At 39.9% G+C, this 19224-nt stretch overlaps 5 protein-coding genes and 1 non-coding gene across 6 annotated transcripts; 2 read left to right on the plus strand and 4 right to left on the minus strand.

Moving 5' to 3' along the window:
- Positions 1–797: 797 nt before the first annotated feature.
- Positions 798–2528, plus strand: N0V96_000897 (uncharacterized protein; the record flags this gene model as incomplete). The annotated part of the gene is made up of 5 exons (XM_053193116.1): positions 798–1166; positions 1242–1428; positions 1492–1609; positions 1666–1950; positions 2015–2528. 5 exons carry the CDS (start codon positions 798–800, stop codon positions 2526–2528), a joined length of 1473 nt encoding a protein of 490 aa, XP_053049234.1.
- A 1181-nt stretch (positions 2529–3709) lies between these two features.
- Positions 3710–4582, plus strand: N0V96_000898 (uncharacterized protein; the record flags this gene model as incomplete). The annotated part of the gene is made up of 1 exon (XM_053193115.2): positions 3710–4582. The coding sequence occupies one exon, from the start codon at positions 3710–3712 to the stop codon at positions 4580–4582; it is 873 nt and encodes a 290-aa protein (XP_053049233.2).
- Positions 4583–4886: 304 nt separating this feature from the next.
- Positions 4887–4968, minus strand: N0V96_000899. Its single transcript has one exon. It is a non-coding gene; the product is annotated as a tRNA-Leu (tRNA).
- A 969-nt stretch (positions 4969–5937) lies between these two features.
- On the minus strand, positions 5938–7751 carry N0V96_000900 (uncharacterized protein; the record flags this gene model as incomplete). The annotated part of the gene is made up of 2 exons (XM_053198142.2): positions 5938–7618; positions 7681–7751. 2 exons carry the CDS (start codon positions 7749–7751, stop codon positions 5938–5940), a joined length of 1752 nt encoding a protein of 583 aa, XP_053044480.1.
- Positions 7752–8529: 778 nt separating this feature from the next.
- N0V96_000901 (uncharacterized protein) lies at positions 8530–9575 on the minus strand (the record flags this gene model as incomplete). Its single annotated transcript, XM_053198141.1, has 2 exons — positions 8530–9148; positions 9244–9575. 2 exons carry the CDS (start codon positions 9573–9575, stop codon positions 8530–8532), a joined length of 951 nt encoding a protein of 316 aa, XP_053044479.1.
- A 1205-nt stretch (positions 9576–10780) lies between these two features.
- On the minus strand, positions 10781–11833 carry N0V96_000902 (uncharacterized protein; the record flags this gene model as incomplete). Its single annotated transcript, XM_053198140.2, has 3 exons — positions 10781–11377; positions 11442–11533; positions 11602–11833. The coding sequence occupies 3 exons, from the start codon at positions 11831–11833 to the stop codon at positions 10781–10783; spliced, it is 921 nt and encodes a 306-aa protein (XP_053044478.1).
- Between the last annotated feature and the right edge of the window lie 7391 nt (positions 11834–19224).

Genomic DNA, 19224 nt, shown 5'->3' on the forward strand with positions numbered 1-19224 from the left:
TGATCAAGTTAGTAACGAAGTGATTCGTCATTATAATCCATCATGAGCGCGAGCACCTGGATGGTTTCAGCATTTCAATGCCTGCTGGAGAAATAGCCTGGTAGGGAAATGTTCCTTGAGCTGGCAATATCTCGTCAACCTGTAAGAGCTCAAATTTTCAAGTACCCAAAGCGCCATAGATGTGGAAGAAAGAATGAAATAAACTTCCAGATGCAGGAGTTTGGTAAGTCGGCGTCAATCAATCAATTCTTTGGGGTACTTACCAATAACACTTCGTTGAATGACCGGGTAGAGATCAAGGCTCAAGTAAGCTTGACGAGCAAGTTCTTGGTCAATGTTTGTACCACAGTCCAGATAAACTTTTCAAAGCACCCCCCATCCTTGTTGCAACTCCCGCACCCAGTACTCCGCCTTATTGCCGATCAGATACCGAGATTAGCAGAGTCAAAGTGATAAATCACATCTAATCAGATTTTCGATCAAAGTTTCGGCAACCTCCGTAGAAGAGACAATCGCGAAGTCTTGCCAATGACCGCAGACCTCATTTCCACAATTTTACCTGGTCTAGGTTTTCGTGACAAAAAAGTCGCGGGCGACTTGAGGATGTATGCGACAGGCGTTGTTTGTTGTCACCTCAATATTCTGATTTCACTTGCTGCCCATCATGAAGACGTCGGACGAGGAATGTATAAGACTCCGTCTGTCACCAGCAGTCTTCGATCGAGCCGATACTCGCAGGTAGAGCTCCTTCGCAACCGGTTACGTTCCTTCAGCCTCAATACAAAGTCTTTCTTGCAATGCGCCTCTCATTTGTAGCCGTCTGGCTATCCTCAGCCACGGCCCTAGCCGCCGCCGCCGTGGACTGGAAGACCGTCAAGTGCCAAGGCACCGTCGTCGATGCAAAGGCATTGCCTGACAAGCGATGGGCGGCAGCCGGCGCCACCGAGGCCCTCAACGAGGTGCTCAAGGCCTGGAAGGAATACGACTCTGGACCGAACGAGGTCAAGTTCGAGTTTAGCCAGTTCGCGTCGTGGTACCTCGGTGGCCCGGAAATGTGGCGATGCACGCAGCTGCTTGACGTGCCTTGCTCAACTTCGTTGACTTGCGAGGATACCAAGTACCCCGCTGGTCATCTGATTCTCAACTCTTTCTCCAAGATGCACCAAGTAAGTTCCATATTACACTACCTAGGGGACATCACATGCCGTAGGCATACGAATAGTGACTGATAGCTGGTTTAGTTTCACCGCCGTTACTTCGAGGCTCTTGACCAGGCACAGATGGACATCCAGTCCGAGATGGGTCTCTTTGCCGAGAAGTTTTCTGTCCCTCTTGCAGAGAGCGACTCATCGGCTAGGATGCAGAGAATCATGCTCAACGTCATCTACGGAGTCGTTGGCATTGCGCAAGCTTACACCAACAACATCTGTAAGTCCTTCTCACAAGCACTCTCTACTGGCACGTGGTGTTCAAAGCTAATGACTTGGAAAGTTGTGTACTCTACGCTGTTCCAGAGTTTCCTCACTCAGACCATGCGATCTCAAATCACCACAACCAGCAGTTACACAATTTTCACCAGTTGGGCCATTGGAAAGGATTTCCTCCTCCCGTAAGTCTCAACTATCATGACTGCTGAAGGCTTGAAGTACTGATGCCATCAAACAGTGGTGCTTCGCCAAAGCCCGCCTACGGAACATTGTCTGCCATGATGGGCGACGTGTTTGACAGCTGGAAGGCAGCTGAGGTCGAGTACCTCAAGAGGATTTTCACCCCTAGAGATGACGCAACGATCAAGTTCTTGACAGCCGCGCTGGACAACGGTCTGATGTCTGCTACCCCCGATGACATTGACTTCAGGGAGATGTCCAAGGTGATCAAGAAGCTCTTCTACCCCAACCTCATGTTGGCCGCGTGGGAGACTGTTCCCTCCGCTCGGAGACCATTCGTTCTGTATGTTTCTTCCCCGAGCCCCCTCTAGCCACCCCAATAGGCTTCGGCTAACATGCAGCACCAGCCAAACCGGTCTCCCCTGCAAGATGGGCAAGACCGAGAGAGACGATTCTCTCTGGCCATTCTTGCCTGCCGACTCGCATGAAAGGGCTGCCGCCTGCTACAACGGCGCCCTATTCTATCTGCTCGACATCAGAAACGAGGGTGTGGAGTTGAGCATCGGTCACCCCTCCATCAGGCCCAGTGAAAACAACCCCTTCTCTGCCCTCTTTGGTACGGACACCATGGATGGCAAGCAGTGGGGTGGTGTTACAAAGGAAGACATCGTCGCCGCCGTGTATGGAGGCTGGGTCGAGGGCGGCCGGATGAACAACAACTTCAACATGAACTACACCAACATCCAGCCCAGCGAGGGATCTAGCTTGTGGTTTGGAAACGGCATTCGCGTGCCTGGCTACGTCAAGATGCCGCTCTGCAACAACATTTACACCATTGTTGGCAATGTGGAGTTCGGCAAGCCAGAGACCAACCCTTCTTGGCCTTGTGCCAGTCTTCCCGTCATCAAGCCCTCTAGATAATCACCTGTAGCCTTGAGTAACTTTAGGTAACATGCTTTAATATGAGTAAGATGCAGAAACATCCGCCGAGACCTGTTATGAGGATGAACGTCCAGCTCAATTGCAGCCTTTCACTGCCTACCAATGCCACGACACTGAGTGTTGACGCACACACTAGCCTGACTCTGAATCGCGTTGATAATTCGGAACAGGCCATGGACTTACACCGTTCAACAATGTTCGGTCCCTGGATCTGGCTATTCTTCCTTGAATATCTCGCCACAGAAATTGGAGGGGAACACCCATAAAGCAACACGTAAACATTATTGGCGTCTTTTACATTCTTGTTCAAAACACTTCCCTACGTGGTCATAGTTCCTGTCTGGCGTCAAGACGAGAGGCGCAGCTTCTTGATGGCAGGACCTTGGACTTTTTGTACTTCTGATCATCTCGCTTCATGTACAACATGCCTCCTTCTGCCTGACTCTCGAGCAGCAACATCTCATCTCTTCAGCTTTGCTGCTGACTGAAACCAAGACCTCAACTCCCTCGCGTAAGCAGAAGGCTCCGCGGAAAGGCATACAGATGAAATATGGATGATGGTTCTCAAAATCTTCGAAACGGCCAGCGGCAGATGAAAACGCAAGAACAGGGCCTGGGACCCCGACACATGGGGGTAGCGATGTCCAACTCACGACGTAATTATATCCTCGAGATCTACACGAATCGAGTTTTGAGATAGTCTCAGAGGTTGCATCTCCAAAAATGATTTTTGTGACCGAATACGAGTGAGTCTGTTCTGTTGGTAATCTCTTACAAGCAACACAGCGAAAGACCTGGTTGTTGGTTGGTCCTCCACCAGATCCCCGCCACTCCACTGCCTCTTTGAGCTCTGTTTATGCAGTCATACGGCGACTTACGCAAATAGGAAGGTCTAGAAGTATCTCAGCGGCGTTCTGGGCCCATTTGTTATTCCGTCTATTCAAGAAACTCGAGTCTGGGCCTTGCGCTCGTGGAAATTGTATTTCAAGCTCAGTCTATAAGACCCTTAGGAATGGCCATGCACTCCCAGTGTTTTTGGAAGTGTATATGCTTAAGCTTCTTTATCATCTCTATCGTTGTTCGAGTGTGATACATCTAGCAGGTCGCAAGATACACTCGCTGTACCAGTGGACAGCTCAAGAAGTCTACATTATCTTAGCATGTCAGAACTATCGGTCCCACGGTCGGACCCTGTCGCCGAGCTCGAGGACCCCAATGAACTCAGCGAATGGCTTCAAGAAGCATCCCTTCCAGACTCGGACGAAGACGAGAACGACACCGAACCCCAAGAAATCTTTAACCCCAGCCAGTGTCTCTTTTGCAGTGAGCTTAGCCCAGCATTCGCAGAAAACATGGTTCACATGCAGAAACGCCACGGACTGTCTTTACCGAATCCTGAAAGTCTGATAGTAGACCTCGAGACATTGATCAAATACTTTCACCTCGTCATGGTTGAGTACAAGGAGTGTCTCTACTGCGGGTCTGTCAGGAACACAGCCCAGGCCGTTCGGCAGCACATGACGGGCAAGTCCCACTGCCGAATAGACATTGACAAGCCAGACTCGGAGTTTAGAGACTTTTATAATCTCGACCCTGGTTATGGTAGAGGCAGCGAGGATAGTCTGGGATGCCGGCATTTCGTCGACTCGAACGAGAACACCAGAGAATTGGCATCTGGAAAGATCGTATCGCATCGAAGTGCCAAGAAAGCCAGAGATCGCCGAGACCCTAAGAGTAGCAAGAGGGAAGTCAGCTACTCGCTTCTGGTTGGGGAAGGCTCGTCAAAAGGAAACACATCGACAGCCTTGACAGCAAGTCACCATAGCGAGAAGGGTTTGACGACAGCAGCAGACAACCGGGAAAGTATATTCGAGAAGCAATTAGCCACGCTGCGCCCGGCCGATCGACAGGCCTTGACGCACTTGCCGCTCCCACAACAGAGAGCGCTGGTAGCCAAGGCGAAGAAACAGCAGGAGGCTTGGAACAGCGAGCAGACGGCACAGATGATTAAGGTTCAGATGAAGGCTAGATGAGGACCATGACGTACACTTTTCTTCAAACAACTTCATCCTGTTCGATGATATTGCCGTTCATTGCATTATGGGTAGAGTCAAGGTATGGAGATGCTTTAGCGGGGATTAGAGACTGGACGCGGAGCGGGAGCCCGGACTCTTCGGCATAAGTGGAGCACAAAACCGTTGTTGGCCACCCGATATCCAAGGCTAACTTTAAGCACATCTTTAACATCAACCACAATGAGTTTCGACGGCTGCTTTCATGTCCAAATGATGAAATGATGGACATAGATATGCATAGGACCAAAAAAGCAAAAGAAGATGACAAGAGTGGGATTCGAACCCACGCCAATTACTTGACTAGCACCTGAAGCTAGCGCCTTAGACCGCTCGGCCATCTTGCCTTGTTCGTTTTCTCGGGTCTGAAACCTAAGTAGGTAGCGGAGGGTTAGGCTCCTCAGTCTTCTGCGGGTGCGTCCGCCGTCGCGAGCGACATCCGACTTTTGCGGCTTCAAGTCGCCGACTTAAGGATTTCTTGGTTGTGCTAATCGGGCAGGAAAGAGACAGGACTTCTCCTTACCTTGGATTGCTCGATCATCTTGCCCTGATGTTCCTGGAAGATGGTGAAAGATGTATCATTACTTTTGTGAGTACTAACTACAGATATAAGAAACTACTCATCTAGAGTATCTTCTTAGCATCCATTGAGAAATGCATAAACACTCCAATCTTCGACTCCAATATATAAGAACTTGTCCCTACTGTCTCCATTCAAGTCCCCAAATGTCGCCATATTCGAGGTTGACCTTTTTGGTAGATAGCTTACGCCGGAGGCGATCGATCCTGGGTTCCACCACACCAAGGGGGCAACAGTAGCCCAATTCTGGCTCTGCGGGCCGCGGTTATACCACGCATTCAGCCCGCCTGTAGAACTATCAAGGGCAATGTAGTCATCACGACCGTCACCGTTCAAGTCGGCAAACCGAATGTTCTCTCGGCTGGTGCCGACTCCACTAGCGATCACACCCCAATTCCATCATCCCCAGCCGCCTGTTTCGCGACGCCCTTGGTTGATGTACAAGGTAGCCGCGCCATTGTCTGCGAGGCAGCATAGCTTAGTAGGCCGGCTTTAGTCGTTGGGCTGAAATCTTTCAAGTCGCCGCGCTTAAATGACAGTAGACTGGGTTTTTTGGTCCCTGTTTCGCATGCTATAAATAAGCAGAGATCATGCCTCCCTATTAAGATATTACCATAATTGAGACCGTTATCCGGCTTGCGCGAGCCTCAAATCATGTAAGTAGCTAGCTTTAATTGGTAGATCTTCTAGGATAATCTTACAAGAGAATCTATGTTCAGGTATTCCTTACACAACCTTAAGGCTGACTCCTTCCATTGTTACCATCCGCCAGGTTCTCCGTGCTTCGCCCAGCCTTAACCTCCTCCCTCCAAACCGACCTCTCCTGCTCAGCGACACCAGGACCCTTGTACACACTTCCATACAACCCAGAAGCCCAGCTCGCACCATCCTTGGCCTTCTGGCTCTTGCTGTCCTTGAACTTGCGACGGTACCATTTTCCATACGCCAACAGATAGTACAGTCTGAAGCACAAGAGCGCAAACTTGTCGTGCTCCAAGTCCTCGGGGTAATCTGCGCCCATATCGACGGCGGCAGCAATACCAGACATGATGGCGACCTCGTGCGCATTGACCAGAGTCCACGATCCCGCGAAGCGGACACGCTTCTTGGCTTGAAGAAACATCATCCACGGTACGACAAAAGTGTAGTGCTTCCACGTGTGGCACAGCTGATGCCACCAGTCGGCGCGGATGATTTTGTCCTTGTCGATCTCGTTGTCGGTCCAGTGCTTGCGGTCGCGGTGCTTGTTGAGGTAGATCGTCTGGAAGACGTGCTGCTCGAAGGGCACTTTGTCGGGGAACTGGGACTGATAGTTGGTGGTGTCGAAGCACATCTCCAGCTTCGAGAGGTCGTCATCGTACATGCGGATGTAGTACATGGGTCTGAAGTTGTCTTTGGCGAACGCGAGGCGGGACGACTCGTCGACCTCGCCCTTCTTGCCTAGTGTCTTGACAGCCTTCTTTTCGTCGTAAAAGTTCTCATAGTACTTCTTCATGTAGTCGGCGTCGTTGTGCGTGATTGTAATATCGTCGGAGAAGGTGGCCGAGCCGAGCACCTTGCGCTCGCGCCATGATGAGGTCTTGCCGAGGATCTTCTTGGCGGTGTCGGCAAGGACGCACATGACGATCTCATCATAGTGCTCCTCTGACTCGATTGCGTCTGGGTCGCCGCCGACTGGGTTATGTCCGTCTTCCACGGGGGTGCGAGGTTTGGTCTTGACGAGAACGCCACGCTTGTTGCGGTGGACGACCTCGGTGAGCTCCGTCGACAAGCGAACAGTCACGCCTCGGGACTCAAGATCCTTCTTCCATGTAGTGTAGAAATCGGTGAAGTTGGGGAAGACAACCATGGGTGGTTGGTTAGAGGCGACGCTATTCGGGTCGGCGGGGTACCACATCCCGTACGTTGGCGAAGTACAAAGACGTTCCAACATAATGGCGGGCACCTCTGGCGTCGCGTTACCAGTACCAAGGAAGAGAGCCGTCATGGGTAATCCTACAACGTTTGTGAACTCGTCCGAGAATCGAAATAGCTTGAAGACAATCTTCAACGGCAACAGTGCGAAGAAGACCTCAAACCACCTCATGATCTTGAGCATGAAAGCCAGTCTGCGGACTTCGGCTTGATGCTTCTCGATGAACTCGGTAGGGAAGACGTTGGTCCAGAACTTATCGTCCTTGCCAAAGGAGACTTGAAGCTTGACGGGATCAGCGTGGTAGCCTTGGCGGGCGAACATGGTCAACGTGTGGTGGAAGATGTAGCTGCCGCCTTGCACGCCCTGGTTGAACCAACTCGCGCCGTGTCGCTCCTTGTTAATAGGCATCGAAAAGGCCTGCCCTCCGCAGTAGTCGACCGAGTCGATGAGAGTAACATCGAACTTGTCCGGATGGTTCGATAGGTGGTATGCCGTCGCCATGCTACTTCATGTGAGTCTCTCGCCTTGCGAGTGTCAATCGTCCATCCCAGATATTCGACTTACCCAGCAGCACCAGCGCCGACAACGAGGACCCTCTTCCGTCCATCCTTGCCTGTGTTTCCGTTCTGCGACATGGTTTTGGAGCCGTTTTGCTCAAGGTCACGATTAGGATCTTGAGATGCCATCAATGTCAATGGATAGTTTCGTTATCCCATCACATCAGAGCAGGCATCTCAGCTGGCATGCGGACGCGTGCGGGTCAAATATGGGACGAGAAATGTGTAGCTATGCCGTCTATGACGCTGTGACATTGAGTTTAATGAGGTCACCACCCGCAAAGCGCCTCTTTGTTGTTCACTTGCGCCCACTGCGCCCAGGGAGCAACTAGCGATCGATCCGGGGGATCCACCCCCAAGAAGATCCTAAAGATCGGGACTAGGGTGTCACGGTGCTTAAATCGTTAGCGGATGCGCTGGACGACGCCTGTCACACCTCGTGCGCTCACTCACATGTAAACATGAGCGTGTCACTCTTTTCTCACCTTCATCACGATGAGAGAGCATTGAGTTCCTGAAGAGTGAAGAGTGAAGTTCTATACCACTGCTGGAAGGTTTGGCGCCTAAGAGAAACTGCTCTTCATATGAGTAGTCGTAGCATGAACTTGTTGAGTCTCTAGGCCAGACTACTTCAATGCAAAGATCACCCCATTATCGATTTGGCCACACTTGAGTGAAGGCATTCAAGGCTGCTCAGATACGTATGGAAATCCCCGATTCCGATTGTCAATTTGATCTACTTATCTCACCCAAGTGCAACGAATCACACGATATATTCCATCTCACTCTCATCACCCACTCGCTCACTCACTCACTCATTCATCAGAGCCTCTCATCTCTCATCTCTCATATCTCATCAAAGCTTAGCAGCCTTCTGCAACTGCCTCACAAACCTCCCATCATCCCTATCCCACCAAGGCCAAAACGGAACACTCTTCCGATCAACAGACCCCGTAAACCTGGGCTTCCTCCTCTCCAAGAAACTCTTCACCCCCTCAACATTATCCTCCGTCCCAGCAAGCTGCACAAACACCCTCGAATCCAACACGTGCGCCCCCTCAGGCGAAGCCGGACAATACACCATCATATCCCTCATCAACTTGGTACTCACCAACGACGTATTCTCCGCCAGGTCCTCTGCGACTTGGACCGCGTACTCCACCGTCTCCCCCGGCGAGGGCAAAAACTTTGAAAACAGTCCGCTGACCAGCGGGTCCGTGACGGCGTACATGTCCCCCGTCGCCACGACGTGGTTGGCGCGCGATAGGCCTATGAGACGCGGGAGGAAGAAGGCGCTGCAGGATTCGAGGACGAGGCCGCGCCGGGAGAAGGGGAAGCCGCACCGGGCGCCCTCGTAGGCTACCCGGATGGTGGCCGGGAGAACCATTGTCAGACCCACGCCGGCGGCCGGACCGTTGATGGCGGCGATGGTGGGTTTCTTGCAGTTTGAGATTGCCAGCGCGACGCGTCCGCCCCTGTTTGAAGGAAGAAGTATGCATCAGATCAGATACCACGTCGATTGAACGGCGTGATCACCATTCTTCGAATTCTATGGTCAGGTAAGGCTCACCAATCCCGGAAATCCCTCATTGATTCCTCCGTCTCCTTCAGAGCTACCATGCCCATAAACCCAACATCTAGGTCCGCGCCTCCGGAGAACGCCTTGCCTGCCCCTGTGATGACGACTGCGAGAACTCTCGGGTCCTCGCTGACGGTGTTGAAGATCACCTCGAGGCCGGTGAACATATCTCCCTTCATGGCATTGTACTTTTTAGGCCGGTTTAGGGTGATCATAATGACCTTTGTGACGGATGACGAACTCGCTGGGACGTGGGAGACGAGCAGGCCATCGTAGTTCAACGAGGCATACGACTCGGGGAGCTTGTTTTGAGATGATGCCATTGTTTTCGGGAATCTGTTCTGTGAGTGCCTATGATTTTCTGTGAAAGATGGGATTGCCGTTAATACCGCAATTCAAACATCAATTACCAACAATTCCCGTTATTCTACTTATATGCCTCCTGTGTATACTTCGTTGAGGGGGCCTCGGCAGATTCACCAGTGCATGTAAGTAATCACTAATCGACAAAAGATCAACTTCGCCGAAGCATCCTGCGACATGCCTGCCAACCCCGCCTTCGAGGCCTGCCTCGACTCCAACTTTGATACTCAGCGACCGGGTTCCGAAGTGACATCAACCACCGTTTTGTACAACGCCTCGGCTGGTCAATTGATTTGCTGGTCCGGCTGATGCGGAGTGGAAAGGACTTTACAGCCGATACTGATGGCGAATATCCTTATGTCAACCCAGGATGGAACTGGGCCTCTGCCAATTGAAGCTAGTAGAGCCTGGAGAGACATCACGAGCTTGCTTGTAATAATCGACCGGATCATTCTGAAATATTGCAGATCTAGAGACGTGAGAGAAAGTTCAGTGGAAAATTGGCTCATAGTGTATCCAGCCCTCGGATTCACAGGGACCACGATTCTTCATCGAAGTATGTCGCTAGCTCAACTCTAGGAAAATGTATACGCTGTTCTCTACCAGAACCTGTCGCAGGGAGGAGGGAATCGTTCCGACCGAATCCCTAGAAGTTTTCTCAGCTACAATGCGGCCACCTTCAACTTGAGAGATTGAATCAATTAATTGGCGAGAATTCTGGATGGTGAAAATGACAACCACCGCCCAGATGAAATACGCACTCAGTACTGGATTAGATAGCTCGCAGAGCAAGATGCGATGATGAAATCAGTATTCTCGTTATTCTCTGATGCGTCTCGTTGTCAAATGTTGCTCTTAATGCTTGTTCGAGGTCAAAATGTGAAGAACACTGCCTCAACTTGGCTGCAATCGCGTGTTTTGAGAAATGCAAGGCACTTGCCGCCACTTTCCTATTCCAAAGAGAATGGAGACGGGGCTGATTGGTATACATCATGGCAAATTTCTCTCTATTCTCAATCAAAGCTTGTTAACATGACTATATTCAAGCAAGTCCCAGGACGTGCAGGTCGGCTCTTGGCAGGAGATCAGATCCCGCCAAGTATGGGCCTCAGATATCCTCATTCAGTCTGGGAGTGATGCCCAACGATCAAGCCTGTTTGATTCCTCAAAGATCCTCAAACACAGGCTCCTTTTGTTCAGCAGTCAATCTCTCAGCAATGGCGTTCAACCACGCTCCCAGCCTCACGCCCGCCTTCCCAATCACCTCATCGACGACTTCCCAGTTCTCATCAAAGTACCCCTCGCTGAGGTCATTTGACTTCAACCAAGCCAGACCCTTCTTCAGCACGTGCGAACAGACGTACGCGTTCGATTCTGTGGCCCACCCCAATGCACACGAACCCGTCTTCAAATCGATGCACTGCCCAGCCGTGGCGTTGACGCCTGCCTGCTCTTGGCGTTGGTATAGGTCAGCTGCCCATGAGGCGGCGGCAACTTTTTCCTGCGGTATGCTCAGGTGCGGCGGCAGACCGCGGATGCGGTGCGGAATCTGCGTATCCCAGACGGAGTGCAGGCTCATGGGGCCGTTGCAGACGCCGTGGTTGGGTTGCCGGCGCCAGCAGACGGGCCGGATGTCATTGCCGCCGCGGAGGAGACCTGTGGCGTGCAGGGGTTGATGGATATCGCCCAAAAAGTGTATTACAAACATTGTCGCGTTCTTGCGGTCAATGTGCGGGAGGCTCGTGTCGAGGATTTGAGATGTCTAGTCCAAGCATGTCAGTTTTGATGATTGCCGAGCAGTAAGGGTGGTTCCGGGTGGTTCTTACGTAGTTTGTGATGGCGGAGATGATGCAGCCGGTCGCTGGGCAGTCTTGAGGGTACTTCATGCCGCACATGTTAGGGGGGTCGTCGCGGGGATCTGGCAAGTTGTGAGCATTTTGATCTTGTCGGCGTGGCTATGCCATGGCCAAGGGACAGTATTCGTACTGATGTAGTGATACTTGCTTGCCCAGCCCATGTGGCCTCTGAGCGTATCAGCCCAAGTCGCGGCATCGGAGAAGTCATAGTTGCGATCGTTGGCGAGCAGGTCCCCGTAAATGGCGGCAGCTTCTTCAGTCAAGTATTTCTCAGCGAGGTATCCGACGGTACGGTGACCGACATTGCCCCAAGAAACGACCGGTCTGACGACCGCGGCCAGGAGAATGGTAGAGAGACGCATCTTCAGTTGTGTAGATGCTGTATGTGTAAGAGCGTTGGCAGCTCTTCAGCAACCTGCGACGTAAACGCGGAGCTTGGAGCTCTTATCAGATATCGCCGTCCCCCCTCCAACGAGTGACCTGTGCGACAGGCTAACCGGTTGCATCGCACTATTGGGCTGTCACCTCTGAAGTGGCTGGCTGCCGTCTGATGTGGCACGTCGAGACACGGCGGCAGCAGCTCTCGGAGACTTCCGCAGTTGGGCGGCCATTTGGTGTTTCTAATTGGAGAGGGACACAACAGGGCTGAGACGCAGGTCCAGAATCGGAACAGGAGCTCTCTGTTCGCGACTCAGCTCGTGGAGAGCTCTGGGGCGGGAGCTTTGATGCTGGCGAGGTGTGGATGGCGGAGAGCTCTGCCAACAGATTCGCGTGTCAGTCGTGCCAACCCTGGTGCCAGATTCTACTGGTGGCCTGCACTTGAGATTCCGTTGGGTATTGGGTGGACATGACGTCTCGATCGGCGAGCTGAGGATATTTGGGAAACGATTGTCAGAGTAAGTGAACCGGTAAACGGAGTGCCCAACTGCGTACCGAAGCAGCTGTCCCGGCCGAGCTCGGATCTCCACTGACGGCCCGGGGGAGCATTCTGGCACAGTACGTGGATGCTTGACTCAAACGACGCCATTTGCCGAGGATGTACCTATCCTGCCTTCCTTGTCTGCTCCAACTGTACTTCGAAATGTTGGCCATCGTCGGTAGTGTACGGAGTAGCAGTGCCCAGGTATCGGTCGCCGTCAATTCATTCAGCAAATGCTCAAGATTCCGACCAATGTCTCACGGCTTCGGCCACAAGCCAATGAGCAGTATCGAATCTAAGCACATCGTCTCCCTCAGGGTGGTCATTGAGATCCCCGTGGGGTGGCAGTGGTGGATGGTTGGCGCCATCAGCCGCTGGTGGACTGTGGAGGGCGAGACCAGCTCCTAGACCCAGGATTCCTAAAGAGTACGGATAGAAACTGGAGTGCTGACATTGCCGAGGCGGGCTTAGCTCAGCTTCAGCTGTTGGAGGGTGGCGCATTAATGCCCTCCACTGCCAGACTCCCAGTGCCTGCGTCCTGGGCATGTTGGAATGCTCGGGACATAGCAGGGTTCCTCACATCAGCATGGCGCCCGGCACCTCAGGCCGATGATGTGGTGTGTATCAAGCTGCGAGGGACGAGTTCTTGCTCGATTCGGGATGGAGATAGCGTCAGGGACTAAGACCCCACCCCACACGACGAATCACCCCCTACGACGGATCGCTCGATTAGGCCAACTTTTTCCCTTATTTAATACTACTACTATTATACTACGTAAATATTAAATAATAATAAAAAATTATAAAAATTATACTAAAATTATTAATAAATTTGCTATATTTAATTATATAAAAAAACACGTTAAAAAACGTAAAAATAAACGTTAGCTTTAGTAAATTAATTTAAAAAGCTATTATGGACTAAGAAATCCCTTATATTACCTTCTTAAAATAGTTAAGAAGTATTATAATAATTAAAAAGTTAAAAAAAAGATTATTAAAAACTTAATAAATACTAGGAATAGTCTTTTTATTTATTAAATAATTATATAAAACTAATTAAAATTCGCTCTAACTTATACTTAAATTAAAGAGTTTATAATACAAATTATTTAATAAAATAATAACTAACGCCTATTTATAGCTTTTTATAAAAAAAATCTCGTATTATTAATATTATAGGCCCGTTATATAAATTTAAAACGTATTAAATCCGTTATTATTAATATTATAAAAAGCTTTTTAAAAAAATCTTAACGATCTTAAATATTAATAAGATTTTAAAGTCCCTCTACTAGAATATAAATAAAATAAGATTAATAAAAGGGAGTAATAAAGATTATTTAATATTAAATAATTTTTAAAAAGAAATCTATTTATATTTAAACCCCTAGGGATTATTATTACGACCTAATAAATATAATAAAGCTAGGGGCCGCCCTATAAGACTTATAATAACTACTATATTATATATATAAAAAAAATAAACCTAAAATAACTCTTCTTAGGATAAAAAAAATTATAAATAAATTACGTAATTATAAGTATATAATAAAATAAAAAAACGGATATTTATAAAAAAAATAGAACGGACGATTATATATAAATAAAATAAATAACCGTTTAATAAATAATTAATTAATTATAAATAGTAATATTATAAAAAAATATATTTATAAATAAGATTTATATATAATATAAATTTAAACTAAATTTAAAAATAAACTTTCTATAACTTCTTTAATAATTAACTTAGTATTAAATTTTATAATTATTTTTAGCTATTTTTATTAAAAAACTCTTTTTTAATAAAACTACGATTAATTATTAAAGCCTTACTTATTTTATAACTTATAAATATAGCTTTTAAAAAAGCTATTTATAATTATAATACTATTTATTTAATTATTATAACTTTAATTTTTATTAAATATACTTATTATAATTAGCTAGTTATAATACTTTAATTACTCTTATTTAATAAGTTTATTTTATAAAAAATTAATTAAATAGTACGAACGATATTTTTTTATACTTTTTACTAAATTTTTTTATTTTAGGCTTTTTTATTTTCTTTAAGTAGCTTATTTAAAGCTTAGCTAAAAAGATAAAAATAGCCCTAATAAACGTTAATTTTAATAACGAGGTTATTTTTTAAAAAAAAACTTATAAACGATTTTAAGAAAAAAGTTAAAAAAGGAAATATAAATATTATTAAAGTATAGATTATATATAATAAAACTATAAATAAGCTTTAAAACTTTAAAATTATATTTTAATAATTTAGAAATAGATTTTAATATATTTAAGTTTTTAAAAAACGAAGTTATTTAATTTAAAAAATAAAAAGCGGGTAATAATATCTAAACTTTTTTAAAAAAGAAGTTAATATTTTTTTAAGCCGCTATTAATATTATTAATACCCCTTTTTAAAAAAGATAATAAAAGTTTAAGCTTAGTATATTTATTATTTATAACGGTACCCTAAATACTTTTTAAAAGATTTTTTAATTTAAATTAAGAATTATTAGAACTTTTATTATAAAGACTTTATTAATAAAACTAAAAAAGTTATATATATTACTAGCTTTTTTTTTAAAAAATAAGCTCTTAAATAGTTTAAACTTATTTAAAAAGAATATTTTAATAAGGAGATTCTTAATAAGTATTTTATTAAAATATACGATATTTATTATAGTTTTAATAAATTTAAAAAAGCTCTTAGGTTCTTATTTTAGGATTTTAATAAAAAATAATAAACTAAGTATAACTTAGTATAGTTATAATAAACTAAATTAATAAAAGAATATTTTACTAAATTTAAATATCTTAATACTTAATTAGATCTTATTAATAATACTAAAATATTTATATTTTATTAAAAAACTAAAAGACGAAGTTAAGAACGAACTAATTAAGCTTAATAAACTAAATAACTTCTTTTAATATAGCGAACTTGCTATTAAAATTAATAATTAATTTTATAAATATAAAAAAAGAAAAAGAAACGACTTAATATAAGATATAAATACTAATAATAACCCTAATATAGTTTCTAAACAAACTAAAAAACTCGTAATAATTAAAATAATAATTAATAAAATACTATTTATAGATAATATAATAGTTTTATAAACCTTAATATCATAAAAAAGAAAATAATTATATAAAAAAAGACTTTAAATATTATAATTATAATAAGCTAGGATATATAACTAGAGATTATTAATAACCTAAGCGTATTTAATACTAACTTATCTTAAAAAAAACAAGTTAATATTACTAATAAAAAAAATCCTTTATAGATAACTTTCTTAAATAGCTTATTATAATAATAATTACTTTACTTATTAAAATAATAAAAAATAGACCAGTTAATATCTTAAAAAACTCAAAAATAATAAATAATTAGAACGTAATACCTCTTTATTATTTATTAAAACGCTAGTTATTATAACTAAAAAAGAAGTTATTTTAATATATTAACTATATACCCTCGAAAATAATAATTTTAAATATATTACTATATTTTTTTAAATTTATAAAAATATAAAAAAGAAGACTAAAATAGACCTTATTATAAAAAAATACTTTTTATCTTTTTTAAAAAAAAATTATATAAAGACTTTAAATAAATATAAAAAAAATAACTTTTTAAGTTTAAAAAAAGAGGACCTAATATAAAAGAAATTATAAGTAATTTTATTTATATAGTATAATAAAATAGTAAATAAAAACGACCCTTTAGGCTTAGAGGACCTAATTTAAAAAAAAGTTTTAACTAAGTTTATTTATATAATAAAATAAGAGGATAATAATAAAAAATTTATTTATAAAGTTAAAAAAATAGCTTAGAGACTTATTATACAAAAAATAAAATTAAAATAATTAAAAAACTAGACCTTAATTTTTAAAAAAATTAAAAAAAAATTAACTTTTAATTTAATAAAGAACCCTACGTAGGCCCTAGTAAACTTATTTTTAATAAAGAATTATTATACGATTTAAATAAACTTTATAATATTACTTAATAACGTATTTAAATAGAAATAAATTATAAATCTTATTTTAGTATTAATAATACTAGCTCTAAAGAAGATTTTAATAAAAACTAATATAAAAATATCGATTTATTTAATAATAAATAAATATTATAATTTTATAAAATAATAAAACTTAAAAAAGTTTTTATAATATTTTAAATAAAAAGGAGATAGCTCCTTATTTAATATTAAAAATATATTTTATAAAGAATTATTTTAAGTAAAATACTTAGATAATAAATATTTTTAATACTTTTTACTTAAAAAAAGATAGCTATTTTTATTTATAAAGACGTAATAACTAACTTATTAAAGATATTTATATTAATAATTAATTACTAAACTAGATAATTATATATTTTAATAAGATTTATAAAATAATATTTAGATTAAGTTTAAACTTCTTTATATAATATTAAAATAATAATAATATAATATAAACCGATTATAAATATAACTAATACTAAATTTATTATATTCTTAAAATACGAGCTTAAAAAAAATAATAAGAATAAATAAAATAAAAAAAATAATTAAAAAAATAGAATATTAAAAAAACTAAAAAAAGCTAATTATAAAATAATAATAAAAAGCGAATATTAAAAAATAAGTTCTTATACGTAACTAGATAATAATATAACGTATACTTATTAATTAAACTCGTTATATATAAATAATTACTACGTATTATAATTAATAGCGGCGCATAAAAAAGTTTTATATTATTAAAAATAGTAAATAAACTTAACTTATTATAAATATAAAAAAAATAACTTATACTAATTATAAACGGTAAAAAAAAAGTTAACTACGATAATAGATATATTAATCGAGAGACTATATATTTCTTAATATATATTAATAATTATAAAGATTAATTATAATATAATATTACGAAAATTAAAAAAATATCAACGTTATCTTAAGAATCTTATAATTATAAGAATATAACCTATAAATAAATTAAATTATTAGCTAGGTTTAATAAGTAAATTTAATTACTAAATAACCTAAAAAAAAGGGTTTAAATAAATTTTTTATAACTCTTAAAAAAAAATTTATAATATATAATTTTCGTTAAGATAATAAAAAAGCTCTAAGAAGTTTATATTTAATATAAATAATTAAAAGATTAGAACGACTCTAAACTATACTTAAAAAAGTACTAGAAATATATAAAATTATTTATAAAACCTAAAAAAAATAGGATTATTAAAATATAGTAATTAAAATATAGAGATCGAATTTAAAAAAAAATATAATTTAAGTTCTTTTTTTATATACTTTATAAACTAAAAAAAATAAAATTATTTTAATAAATATATTAATAAAAAAACTTAAAAAAGGATATATTTAATTTTTAAAATCTCTTATAGAATTACCCTTATTTTTTATATTAAAAAAAAGAAAAAAAAGAAATTAAAATTTATTATTAATTATAAAAAAACTTAATAAAATTATAAAGAAAAAATTATTATCTTTTATTACTTATTACTAAACTTAGAGATCTATTTTATAAAACTAACTAGTTTATTATAATAAACTTTAAAAAAGTATTTAATTAAATTTAAATTAAAAAAAGGAAATAAATAGAAAATAATATTTCGAATTTATAAAAAACTTTTTAAATATTTTATTATACCCTTTGGACTTATTAATATTTTAATAACTTTTTTAAATAATAATTAATTATATATTCTAGGAGTTCGTTAATATTTTTATTATTATTTATATTAATAATATTTTTATCTTTTTTTCTTAATTTTAAAATATATAAAAAATATATTTATATAATATTTTAAAAACTTTAAAATACTAAATTATATATTAAACCCTCTAAGTATAAGTTTTATATTTAAAAAATAGACTTTTTTAAATATATTATTATACTAAAATAAATCTATATATAAGTATTTAAAATAGAAATAGTTAAGGATTAGCTTATATTATAAAACATTAAGGACATATAAAGGATTTCTTTAAGATTTATTAACTTTTATTAATAATTTTTTTAAAAACTATATTAATATTATTAGACTTTCTTTAATAACTTAATACGAAAAGGATAACCTATTTATTTAAGATTTTAAATACGAAAAATTATTTATTAAAGTTAAGAACTTAGTTATTTCTAAACTAGTTATTATAATTTTAAACCCCTAAAAACTTTTTAAAATTAAAACTAATACTTCGGATTTTCATTATAAAAATAGTTTTAAAATAATAAAATAAATAAAAAAAAGCTTTATTTATATTATTTTTTATTTTAAAGTATTTTATAGAGTAGAATTAAATTAGTAAATTTATAATAAAGAACTAATAATTATTATCGAAATATTTTAAAAATAGAGACTATAATTATTTAGAACTAAATATAAAGTTATAGTTTATATAGATTATAAGAACTTAATAAACTTTTATAATAAATAAAAATTTAAACAAACGATAAGTTAAATAGAGCGAGTTCTTATTTAAATATAATTTCTAAATTATTTATTAAAAAAGTTTAAAAAATAATAAAATAGACGCTCTTAATAAAAAAACCTAATTATAAAATTATAGTCCCTAAAGAAATATAAATTATTTTTTTAAAAAAAAAGGGATAATAGTTTTATATTAATTATAAAACTTTTTATAATAATTAAAAAAGATTAATACTAGCTTAATTAGAAAAAATAATACCTAAGCTTATTTTAAAAATTTATAATATACTTATATATAGTTATTAAAGGAGTTATTAAAATATAAAAACGGATTTATTAATATTATAATAAATCTATTATACATATTA

Source organism: Colletotrichum fioriniae (assembly GCF_027942845.1).
Source record: "Colletotrichum fioriniae strain IMI 355084 chromosome Unknown scaffold_1, whole genome shotgun sequence".
Lineage (NCBI taxonomy): Eukaryota > Fungi > Ascomycota > Sordariomycetes > Glomerellales > Glomerellaceae > Colletotrichum > Colletotrichum fioriniae.